At 37.2% G+C, this 12,711-nt stretch overlaps 1 protein-coding gene across 3 annotated transcripts in view; it reads right to left on the bottom strand.

The window, feature by feature from the left end:
- Window positions 1-1,295: 1,295 nt before the first annotated feature.
- olfml2b.S (olfactomedin like 2B S homeolog) overlaps window positions 1,296-12,711 on the bottom strand; it is a 69,649-nt gene continuing 58,233 nt past the window's right edge. For all 3 annotated transcript variants that reach the window (XM_041561609.1, XM_018261184.2, XM_018261183.2), the window contains exons 7-8: window positions 4,945-5,121; window positions 1,296-2,534 (exon numbers count right to left, since the gene is read on the bottom strand). In XM_041561609.1, the coding sequence (XP_041417543.1) occupies window positions 1,933-2,534; window positions 4,945-5,121 (779 nt within the window). In that variant the 3' untranslated portion in view covers window positions 1,296-1,932. The remainder of the gene's footprint in view (window positions 2,535-4,944; window positions 5,122-12,711) is intronic.

Here is a 12,711-nt window from a genome sequence, read left to right on the forward strand (position 1 = left end):
AGCTTTCTAACGGTTAATTACTCAATAATGTAGAGTTGCTTTAACATTAATATCTATGATAAATTTGCATCATTCTTCAAACATTTTCTCCAGTATTTGTGCTGTTATTTACATTATAATTTGTTGTGCAAATAAAAGAAAAATAATATCCCAATTTAATCTTTATTACTGTCACTCCAGACTAGTGAATAGGGAATTACCAAGTCACCCATGATTATATTGCTACCTTGTACATTTAAACGGATCTGCAAGGGTAGGAGCGATATGGAACATTTTTCTTTTTCTCAATTATGCTTGGCAATTTTAGTGTAGACTACATATGGCACTATGTGCCTGAATAGATTCTTTATATACATTGTAATCATCTGGTTCCTGATAGATCAGTTAAAGTGACACTTCTTGTATAACTGTGTGAATCGTGCCAAAAGACTGGCAGGTCGTCACTAATATATCATTTAAATCTCAGAATATAACTTTTGTAGGAGCTGGGAAATGACCCTGTATTATGTCAGAGAAATACACTGGATGATAACATTCCTTCTAGGTCTTCTGTACTGAAAATAGTATAACTTGCACATGCTTTTGCTTAAGTGTGTATTTCAAGTATAAATGAATGGTAGAAGGGACAATTATTCATACACAATTGGGGTTATGTAATAAAAGGCACTACGTTTGCCCAGGAGCAATACCCTATGGCAACCAATAAGCAAGTAGCATATAGTGGTCACCTCTTTAAAAAAGCAAACATATTATAGGTTGCTACTGGTTACTGCTCCTTGGCAAACTAAGTGCCTTATATTGCATACGGGGAAGGTGTTATAATGTACAGCTTTCAGACTTGTCGCCTTAAAGACCTGGATTAAAATACATCTCGGCTCAAGAACCGGTGAGGCAGTGATTCAGTCCTGACTGACTACCATTTGCTGAATTAAGCACCTTGAGGCTTACACAATGTCAGAGAGGGTACCCAAGACCCTTTCCAAACCCAAGAGTCCACAGCCCTAGACACTGCCAAAAAATGCCCCTGCCCTTTGCTCAGATCACCACTCACTGAAAATACTCACAAAATGTCTCCCTGTCTCGCCATGGGCCACTCCAATCCTGAGCTTGGAGTTGCTCTGCCCTGTAACAAATAAAAACACACTGCACTTAATAGTTTTCATGTTTCCTAAATCCAGGAAATTCTTTACCCAGTTTTTAAGGATATACCTATATGGGCTCACATTAGTCAGTCTGGGAATCAAGGGTACCCACAAGATATTTAGAGCAGGCTGGTGTAGTTGAAATATTGAGTCTTTTGTAAAAATGTTAGTTTATTGTTCTACTAAACCATTTGCATCCTGACTCTGAAGCATAGGGGTGTGGTAAGCTTTAGCCAAAGAAGCTACCCCAAATTGGTTTTAGACTACCCTCTACTGAACACTCAATGACTGTGTGAGATGCACCCTCTTATTAGCCAATGGATTTCTGACATTAAAAAGCTTATAAACAAATTTCCACCCGGTATATTCTAAGGGATCTGCAATGGGCAGAGAACATTTCACAATTAAAATGCCTGAATAGATTCTATATATATATATATATATATATATATATATATGTACAATATATATATATATATATATATATATATACAATATCTATGTCATTCTACTACAGTCAGACAAATCTCATTGTTTACGTGGCATGTTCAGTAACAGCCTTCGGTTACAATGCTATGTTAGATAATGGCTACTAAATTCCTAAAAATGTTCAGCTGATTTATATATAGGAATGTGCAAATGTCCTGTATTAAAAAAAAGTTCACAATTTTTAGATTCTCTTATATTCAAATACCCAGTGGAGAATCTTCAAGTTTGTCTCTTTAGTGAAAAGCCAGAGTCAATGGATGGAATGCCCTTGTATTGCTGGCACAATATCTGGATATTTTCCTTAGTATGCGAAGATCACATTGTAGGTGACTTGATGCCCATTGTCCCAGGTGTATAAGAGACGATCCTTTGGATTGTAATCAATCTGTGTAGTGTACGAGTATTCATTCACAAAAAGCAGTCTTGGGACAATCTGAGTGTTTGTATGTGTGTCAAAAGCATAGGATATGTTGGCATTTTTCTTGTTGTAGCTGTCGACTGCATAGAGAACTCCACAAATGACAAAGCAGTTGCCATAGAAATCTTTTCTAAGGCCAGTCCCCCAGGTGGTTTCTTTCTGTGTGGTGAGGTCTACTGAGTTTAATTTGCTTAAAACAATGACTTCTTGTTGGAACCCCTCATCATCAAAAGCAGGATAGATAACCCAAAGGCCATTCTCATCAACAGCAAAATCTATGTCTGAGTGACCTCTCCACCTCCATGGAGTGGATTCTTCATACACGACATCATGGAGCATTGACCAGGCTGCTACATATCTGTGTTTCAAGTCATACTTAATAATATTGCGAGTGAATGCTCTGTTGTAATAGAAAGAACCATTGTACACCACATGGCCTGTACCAATCCAGCTGTACGGAAGCTTGTAGGAATTACTCCAGCGACCTAAGAAGAAATAGATATTTTGTAAGTTGATATACAGACAAACTTCAAGCAATACATATCTTATATATTGCTATTTATATTATTATTTATATTATTATAAAAATGTCTGCTTAACAGAATCACTAGGCTCCAGTTTGCTCCCTCTGTATCTTAATCATTCAACCCCCAAAATATTATACAGTACATATTTATTTCAACTTTACATATGATCAGGCGAATTTGTCTTTTTTCTTCAGGGTTGGCTAGCAATAAATAGTTTAGATAGTTGTACCATTATCTTTCTTCAAAAGTGAATACTGCTCTGTTAAGCTTATATTTGGTGGATGAGGTGCAAGGAGTGGTGTCATTTGCCTGAGATCATTGCCAACCCTGCTTGATGGCTGAATATTTCAGGCCACGTAGGTGATGAATCTCTAACAGACGTTACATGATTTATTGTTGCCTTTATATTGATTATATATCATTCAGTGTGCCATGGGTTTCAGCACTGGATCACATAATGATAAAGATCCTACAGCTTCAGGAGGAGTTTTTTTTATTTGTCTTAAGTGAGAGCTCCCAGCAGAACCATAAATCCTATTGTGAAATGGTATGCTTTGATTTTCAGAGTACCACACAAACTTCAGCATGAGTTATAATAACAGTGTGTGTTTGTGTCGGCTCACTCAGTAGCAGTAATGTACACATGCCTGCAATCTGTGCCCTACTCTCAGCTTTCATTAGTGATTCCAGCCAGATTATTATTCCAGCACTGCTCCTCTGCACAAATGGAAAGTACGACTGACACAGCGCTGAGAGCCCCAACAGCAAATCATTGCTGACAATGGCCACATTTTTAGTGACTCTACGGGCAATGTTAATGACTAACTTTAACTCATTTAGGTAGGTGTTCTGTGCAAATACAAGATGCACAAACAGCTGCTGTGATAACTAGACACTTTAAATCCTGCAGTTTATAACCACAGATAGATAGTTAGAGAGAGAGAGAGAGAGAGAGAGAGAGAGAGAGAGATGATATATTGTAGATAGATGAATAGATGATAGATAGATAGATAGATAGATAGATAGATAGATAGATAGATAGATGATAGATAGATAGATAGATAGATAGATAGATAGATAGATAGATAGATAGATAGCAAGATAGATAGATGATATACTGTAGATAGATGATATAGATATATAGATAATAGATAGTAGATAGATAGATAGATAGATAGATAGATAGATAGATAGATAGATAGATATATGATATACTGTAGATAGATGAAAAAGATAGATAGATAATAGATAGATGATAGATGATATACTGTAGATAGATAGATAGATAGATAGATAGATAGATAGATAGATAGATAGATAGATGATAGATATGATATGATATAGATAATAGATATATAGATAGATAGAAAGATAGATAGATGATATACTATAGATAGATGATATAGATATATAGATAATAGATGATAGATAGATGATATATATAGCAAGATAAATAGATGATATACTGTAGATAGATGACATAGATATATAGATAATAGATAGATGATAGATAGATGATAGATGATATAGATAGCTAGATAGATTGATGGTATACTGTAGATAGATGATATAGATAGATAGATAAATAGATGATAGATAGATAGATGATAGATAGATGATATACTGTAGATAGTTGAGATAGATAGATAGATAGATGATAGATAGATAGATAGATAGATAGATAGATAGATATCCTGAGAGGAGCACACACCACTTTCACAAATAGCTGCCTTGATAGCTGTTAAACACTGTATATCCTGCAGTTTATACCCAGAACTAGATACTGTAGATAGATAGATATTATTATCCTGATAGGCTCACACACAACTTTCAGATAACTGCCTGGGTGCTAATAAAATACAAGCAGAAGAACAAAAAGAACTTTGTGTTCTGTTATACAGCGTCGGACTGGGCTGGTGGAAAAATAGGAAAAACCACTGACCCAAGCCTGCTCGCTGCCAGGAACTGTGGGTTCTCTCCCCTTGATCATGGGCGCAAGGAGAGGGTAAAAGACTTGGGGGGCTTTTTGCAGCAGTTTGGCATTGGGTTTTACTTCTGCAGGAGCTCGCAACTAGGAAGGGGTCCTAAGGAGGGCCTTGAGGTGGCCCCGGTGGGTCCTGGACACCCAAGTCCACCACTGCTGATCAAACATTTTTGTGGTTTTAGTGCAAAAATCTGAAATATTTGTCCGAATCAAATTTTCATACGATTTTCGTGTGCTTTTTCACATTTTTTCCTGCACACAAAATTTTTGGGATAAATAAGGGGAAATAACCCGTGCAGATTTGGTTGGAGTATATTTCAGAAAATAATGCGATAAATTTGGATTTTGATAAGTAGCCGCCTTAAAGCCGTGACCATACAATACCTTGCTTAAAGTTTTCAAGGTTTCGAAACTCAACGAGGGTGTTTCCATAATAGTAGTTGGTGACATAAATTTTCTCATCCTGTGCCAAGGGATCTTTCATCCATGCTCCCTCGTTGCGTCCATAGGTGTTCTGGGTTGTGGGTCCGGAGATAGTAGACAAAGTGTCCTTGCATCGCCCTGATGATTTTTATGGAAATTAAAACACAAGACTAAATCAGTTGCATCAGTTGGTTTGATGGTTTCTCTTGGGCATGTGCAATATACATTTTATGAAATATTTTAAAGATCTTCCTTCCTGCCTTTCTTATATGGTCTGGGTCCTGTTAACCCCATATTGATTCCAACACTACATTACAGCTAATTATTTATTTTTGTTGGAGTAATTTTCATTTGACGTTTGTTTAAATCGTATGTGACAATAAAACTGTTACCATGTTATATGGCAGAGGAAAAGTGTGTGAGAAAGTGAGAATCCCCTTGACAAAGGCTTACGCCGAAACGTTGGGGCCATTCTCATACTGGTGGTAGGTGTATCTGCTCCTTGCTGTATAATTGTAATACTTACTGTTTACTGTTATGTAATTGTGGCTATGTTTAAACGTTAGGTATATACCATGTAAGCTTATGTATTGTATTATACAGGCCTACTATTGTGGCTTTGTGTGTATTATTTGCATAAACAAGTAAAACTTTATTTTAAATATACCATACTTGCCTTCTTTTGAGTGTGCATACCTATCTATATATTGTTACGTTGTGGGGTACCCATTGTAGGGGTACCCTTTTGATGTTTGCATCTCTTGCACTGTTTACCTACAGCATTTGCTGAATTGGTGTGCCCTCCACCCATTACTAAATTCTGTAAACAAAACAATATGACAGTATAGTGCTAATAAGGCCTTTTTAATATAGATTTTGTTTACCTCTCCAATTTGATAGTTTCTAGAGAAAATAGTTGACCAGCATTTGCAGAACTCTTAGGTTGAAGAAAGACACATGTCCCTAATGTTCAGCCTTTTAGTCTATTTATAACCTGCCTAATTGCTGTTGATCCAGCAAAAGACAAAATACTCCATCTGAAGCCTCTCAGATTTTCCTCAGAGGTAGAAAAATTCCTTCCTGACTTCAAAATGGCAATCGGACCAGTCCATGGATCAACTTGTACTATCCAACCCCTTCTTAAAACTAATGTATCAGCCTGTACAACTGATTCAGGGAGAGAATTCCACATCTTCACAGCTCTCACTGTAAAAAACCCCTTCCGAATATTTAGAAGGAACCTCCTTTCTTCTGATCAGAATGGGTGACCTCGTGTCAGCTGAAGGACCTTCTAGTAAATAGATTATTATATCACCCCTTAAAGAGATACTGGCACAACAAATTATACATTTTTTACATCTATCTTAATATTGTCCTTCCATGCTACTTATAATTTTGCCATAAAGGATTTGCCCGATGCTTTTACATTGCCTGATTCCCCATGTTTGTCTATGGGGGCTGCCCTATTTTTGTAGCAGGAGTCCGTCAGCATAAAAAACTTTAACTGACAGGCTGAGATGGAACAGTCAGGTTGGCAAAACAGTCAGGTCTAGGAACTTCAATTAACAATAACTTACAAAAACAGACCTCTCAGCAAGAAATGATCAACATGACCTATAGGTAACTTTACATGTACATTAATATTTTAAAAAGTATTTTGTTTAGTGTCAGTATCACTTTAAGCGTCTTTTCTCCATTGTACATAGTAGTTCAAGTTCAACCCCTCCAAATGAAACCCAGCATCCATCCCTACACTCGCCCACTGAAACTATGTAGACCAATAGCTATATTATTTGTAGATTTTAGTATCACTACAGCCTTGGATATTATACTTGTCCAATAAATCATCCAAGCCATTTTTAAAGGTGTTTACAACATCATCCATCAGTTCATTCCACAGCCTCACTGTGAAGAACCACCTACAATGCTGCAAATCAAAGTTCTTTTCCTCTGGTCCAATGATCCTTTTCATGGAAAAATAGACACCCCCCCCCCGCTATGTCCATAATGCCCTCTAATGTACTTATGAAGAGTAATCATGTCCCCTCGCCATTGTCTTTTCACCAGAGAAAAAAGCCCCAAACTTAACCAGTTTAGTTGCACATCTCTGCACTCTCTCCAGCTCATGTATATCCTCAAGGACTGGAGCCCAAAACTTGACCACATAACTCCAGGTGTGGCCTTACCAGGGACCTATAAAGAGGCAAAATTATGTTTTCCCTTGAGTTAATGCCCTTTTTATGCAAGACAGAACTTTATTTGCTTTAGTAGCCACAGAATAACACTGCCCAGAATTAGACAACTTGTTATCTACAAAAAATTAAGGAAACTCCCAACACACTGCCATTTAGTGTATAATTTGCTTTTATATTATTTCTGCCAAAGTGCATAACCTTGCATTTATCAACATTGAACCTCATTTTCCAGTTTGCTGCCCAGTTTTCTAATCTAGTTAAATCACTCTGCAAAGTGGCAACATCCTGCATGGAATAATTTAGTATCATCAGCAAAAATAGAAACAGTACTTCAGGTCATTAATAACAATTTGAAAAGCAACGGACCAAGTACAGAGCCCTGTATTAAACCGCTAACAACACTGGTCAAATTAGAAAATGTTCTATTTACCGCCACTCTTTGTAGTCTATCCTTCAGCCAGTTCTCTATCCAAGTACAAATACTATGTTTGAGGCCAATATTCATTTTATGATCCGAAAAACAGTTTGAGTTCGGCACACCACTTACTTGATAATCATAGGGTGCATTCAATCCTAGGCTACTTCAAGCCCAACACGGTAATATCTTGGAAAAAGGGAAAAAGAAGCACCCCATACTTCTGCTCGTGCATTTAAAGCATGACCATGTTATGATCACTATTCCCTAAATGCTCAACCATGCAAATGTTAGAGATGAGTTCAATATTATTAGTTATTACCAGGTCCAATAGTGTCATTCCTAGTAAGCTGAAATTAAAGTTGTCATTAAGCATATTTACACACCAGTTAGCTTTTTTATGACTTGACGGCCTCATTCCCCAGATAATGTCTGGATAATTGAACCCATAATAATAACTAGTAATAATAATAATAATAACCTAGTTGTGAAGCAGCCTCCATTTGTAATAGTAGTTGGGCCCCAAACTCGTCACTTATTCAATGATAATTTTCTTTATAGCTTTTTGCCTTGTTGAAATCTCAACCATGCACAGCATCTGTATGGAAATTATAGTGTTTTAGAACTGGGGAAAATCTTGTGGAAGTAAGGCTTACACCATGTAGTGCCCCAGTATTTCCATCTTACTAGATAATAAATCCCATGAGATGCCAGATTCTATTATAACAGTTACATCACTAAGTTTAACAGGTGGGAAAGTCATAAAGTGAAGACTTCCTTTGGCTTTCCCAAACGTAAATTTGTCCAGATGTAAACTCATAATTTTCATTCTCCTTTTACTGCCCACTGGTCCAGGCTTCATACTTATGAAATCCTGTTTTGCTTTTTGCACGTGGCTTTGGCAACCAGTGAATGTCAGCTGTAAATGTCAGCTGTAAATGTCAGCTTGCAGTTGAGTTTTTGTTGACACCTGGCAGTGTAGATTCAGTTCAGGAGTCTGTTAGGAGGCCATGATATTTTTAAAAATTAGTTTCAGTACAACAATTGAACTTGTATATAAGCCTAATAGTAAACAAAAGCTGTTTTGTTGTTATTCAGATTTACAAGGACAGTGTGTGAGGCTCAACCAACATTTTTCCCATTCTAACAAATGGAGTAATATATTATATGACTTAAACTTGGCCCACACACCCTTAACTTGTCGGTGCCAAACAGCAATTTGATCAGTGTCATAAATAATGTTTGTTTTTTTCATATTTTGGGCAGGATAGGTTTACATTTGAAGAAAGCCAACCTTAAATGGATACTGTAATGGGACATATACATTTTTTCAAAATGAATCAGTTAATAGTGCTGCTCCAGCAGAATTCTGCACTGAAATCCATTTCTCAAAAGAGCAAACAGATTTTTTAATATTCAATTTTGAAATCTGACATGGGGCTAGATATATTGTCAATTTCCCAGCTGCCCCAAGTCACGTGACTTGTGCTCTGATAAACTTCAACCACTCTTTACTGCTGTACTGCAAGTTGGAGTGATACCACCTCCTCCCTTTTCCCCCCCAGCAGCCAAACAAAAGAACAATGGGAAGGTAACCAGATATCAGCTCCCTAACACAAGATAACAGCTGCCTGATAGATCTAAGAACAGCACTCAATAGTAAAAACCCATGTCTCACTGAGACACATTCAGTTACATTGAGAAGGAAAAACAGCAGCTGCCAGAAAGCATTTCTCTCCTAAAGTGCAGGCACAAGTCACATGACCAGGGGCAGCTGGGAAATTGACAAAATGTCTAGCCCCATGTCAGATTTCAAAATTGAATATAAAAAAAATCTGTTTGCTCTTTTGAGAAATGGATTTCAGTGCAGAATTCTGCTGGAGTAGCACTATTAACTGATGTCTTTTGAAAAAAACATGTTTTCTGATGACAGGATCCCTTTAACTGTTAAACCCAAGAGCTGATATGTTATGGAAGGACGGTCAACCAATGAGAAAGAATGGGTCCCACCATTGATCTGGGTGCCATGTTCATATTTATAGTGTTTCAGCATGAATTAGCCAATGGTACAGTATTTCTCTCTAATGTCTGGTTTTGAGAACGAAACAGGCTATTTTTGATGTTTCTAAACATTAATATTCCAGGCATACGCCACAGGTCTTCCTGTGCAGATTTATGTACTGAAAAATTTAAAATCTGCTAAACATATGATAGTCCTCTCTCTCTTTCTCAGAAGTTATAATATTAACATTGTCTGTCTATATTTAAACTTTATTTTTGTTAAATAAAAACATAATTTTCATTTCCAAAGCATATTTTTATTATAATATTATATTGAATTTCATCCAAAAGTAAGTTTCTGGTTTGCTTTATTTTTCTGCAGTTAATCTACACAGAGAGGCATGTTTATTTTCATACGTGCATTCTTTTTTTATGTGTAGAGTTGACCTACTGATTGCTTTTCTCAGGTACAATGAGATCTGTGTGCACCAATATAAAAGCGGTGACTGTATGTCGCAGTGTATATTTCATGATGTACATGATCAGAAACCACCCTGATGTAGCTGACCATTAACTGGAATACTGTGGGATCTATGTTTCCTATCAAAACATTTTAAATTTGTCCTATTACAAATGTAATGTAACCTGCTCATGTGAATCGTCTTCGCTTTTCTTTCAACCAGGAGATATATTAAAAATAAGCTTATTTGATGCATTCTGTGCTACAAATCTGCATGTGTTTAGTAAAACAGTTAAATCTATTGTGGCCACTAGTAAATAGTGTACTAATCCCCCTTGTTAGCATAGACCCAGCGATGGTACATATAGTGACTTGTTTGAAATTCAGATGATGTTTTAGGTCACATTCATATAAAAATATAGAAAGTCTATGAGGCTGCCTCAGCACAGGCTAGCAACATAGTGTTTGCTACTCACACAGTGTGTACCAGTCTGCACACAATCACCTATTTATTAAGAGTACATTTTACCCTTTAATCACTAAGCTGTCTATAAGTAGTGCTCCTAGGTCAGTTAAACTCAGGATGTAAATTAAAGAATTAACCAATTCATACTTCAAAGGTTAGCTATTTCCTTAATTATTTACAAGAAATGTTCCCCCCTTTAGATGGAACCACAGGAGATTTCTTTTTTTTCACCTGCCCCACTCATAAAGCTGTCTTGCGTTTATTGAACTAATAAAATCAAAAAGAGCTTGGAAAAACAACACTGGGAAATTCCTCACTTACTGGCACAGCATGGTGGCGCACTTTATTCTGCTGTCATGAAACAATCCATTCCAAAACATTCGTGCAGCACAGCCCCTCTGTTTAAAGGAGAGCTACAGTATTTCAGCCCCAGACCAACTCTGCTAAATGCCTGTACATGTCTTATGTATACCAACTCCAAATCCTGACATTTGTGCTGGTAGAAAGATTCTGCTGTCTTTAACAGTGGTACTTGAAAGTTTTTTGTGAACCCTTTAACATTTTCTATATTTTTATATGAATGTGACCTAAAACATCATCTGATTTTCAAACAAGTCACTATATCTACCATTGCTGGGTTTATGCTAACAAGAGGGATTAGTATTTACTATAGAGCTGACTTACTCCTGCATCCAAAAAATACATGGATGAATATAGATTTTTCTCACTGATTATATTTAAATGACTTCATTGGTTAAACCAGTGGTCCCCAACCAGTAGCTCGTCAGCAACATGTTGCTCATCAACCCCTTGGATGTTGCTCCCAGTGGCATCAAAGTAGGCGCTTATTTTTGAATTCCAGACTTAAAGGCAAGTTTTGGTTGAATAAAAACCATGTGCATTGCCAAACAGAGACTCCTGTAGGCTACCAGTCCACAAGGGCTACCAAACAGCCAATAACAGCCCTTATTTGACATCCCCATGGACGTTTCCATGCTTGTGTTGCTCTCCAACTCTTTTTTACATTTAAATGTGTCTCACAGCTAAAAAAAGGTACACAAAACTAATAGCCCACTGGAGTTTGCAATATATATCAATACCCATTTTTTTGTTCCAGCTCTAAGGTGGTTGAAGGCCATTATGCACAATTTGCACTCGGGAAGTAATGAGATGTAATGACATCATAGCATTCAGTTTAAAACTGACAGAGAGTGAGAACATAAGCTAAGCAGGCACAGTGCACTGACATCATGTCAACATTACACCTGCACAAACATGCTGTTTTTAGTGGTCTATGAAGGTAGCCCATTGTGTGCTCTAGCAATTTAACAGTCCATGTCTGGATTCTATGTTGAAATGTTGACTGACAGACAGACAGTCTTGTGGAATGTGATTTAGGAATTGGACATTCTGATTTGTCACTTGTCACAAGTCTGTTGAGCTGCAACTCCCAGTAGAGCACATAGTACATGTGACACTCTCTCAGATGAGCCATTACTGTACAGTTGGAGGAAGGGATTCCAAACTGACTAGTCACACACAGATTTCGTGTCAGCCATTTGGTACCAACGGTTCTTTAAAACTAAGGATGCACCGAATCCAGGATTCAGTTCGGGTTTGGCCAGGATTTGGCCTTTTTCAGCAGATTCGGATTCAGCTGAATCTTTCTGGCCGGCCTAACCAAATCTGAATCCTAATTTGCATATGCAAATTAGGGGAGGAAGGGAAATTGCGTAATTTTTTTGTCACAAAACAAGGAAGTAAAAATGTGTTCCCCTTCCCACCCCTAATGTGCATATGCAAATTAGGATTCGGTTTGTTATTCGGCTGAATCTTTCGCAAAGGATTTGGGGGTTCGGCCGAATCCAAAATAGTGGATTTGGTGCATCCCTATTTAAAACACAGTTACCTGTACATTTGCTGGAAAATCACATACGACTCCCATGAACTGATTTCTTAAAGGGGATGTAAAGGCAAAAGAAATCCCATTTTTACTTTCTTTAATGAAAAAGAAATCTATCTCCATCATATTGTACTTTAATTAAAAATGTCTACAGTTTTTATAATTAACCTGACAGTATGCAGTGAAAGCCCCCCTTCATTTTACTTGCTCTGACAGCTGTGGATAGGAAACTGCAGACGGCCCCTAACTGGGAAATGATCATACTTTCAAATGGCAGGGGGTAGCCAC

The sequence above is a fragment of the Xenopus laevis genome, chromosome 4S (assembly GCF_017654675.1).
Source record: "Xenopus laevis strain J_2021 chromosome 4S, Xenopus_laevis_v10.1, whole genome shotgun sequence".
NCBI lineage: Eukaryota > Metazoa > Chordata > Amphibia > Anura > Pipidae > Xenopus > Xenopus laevis.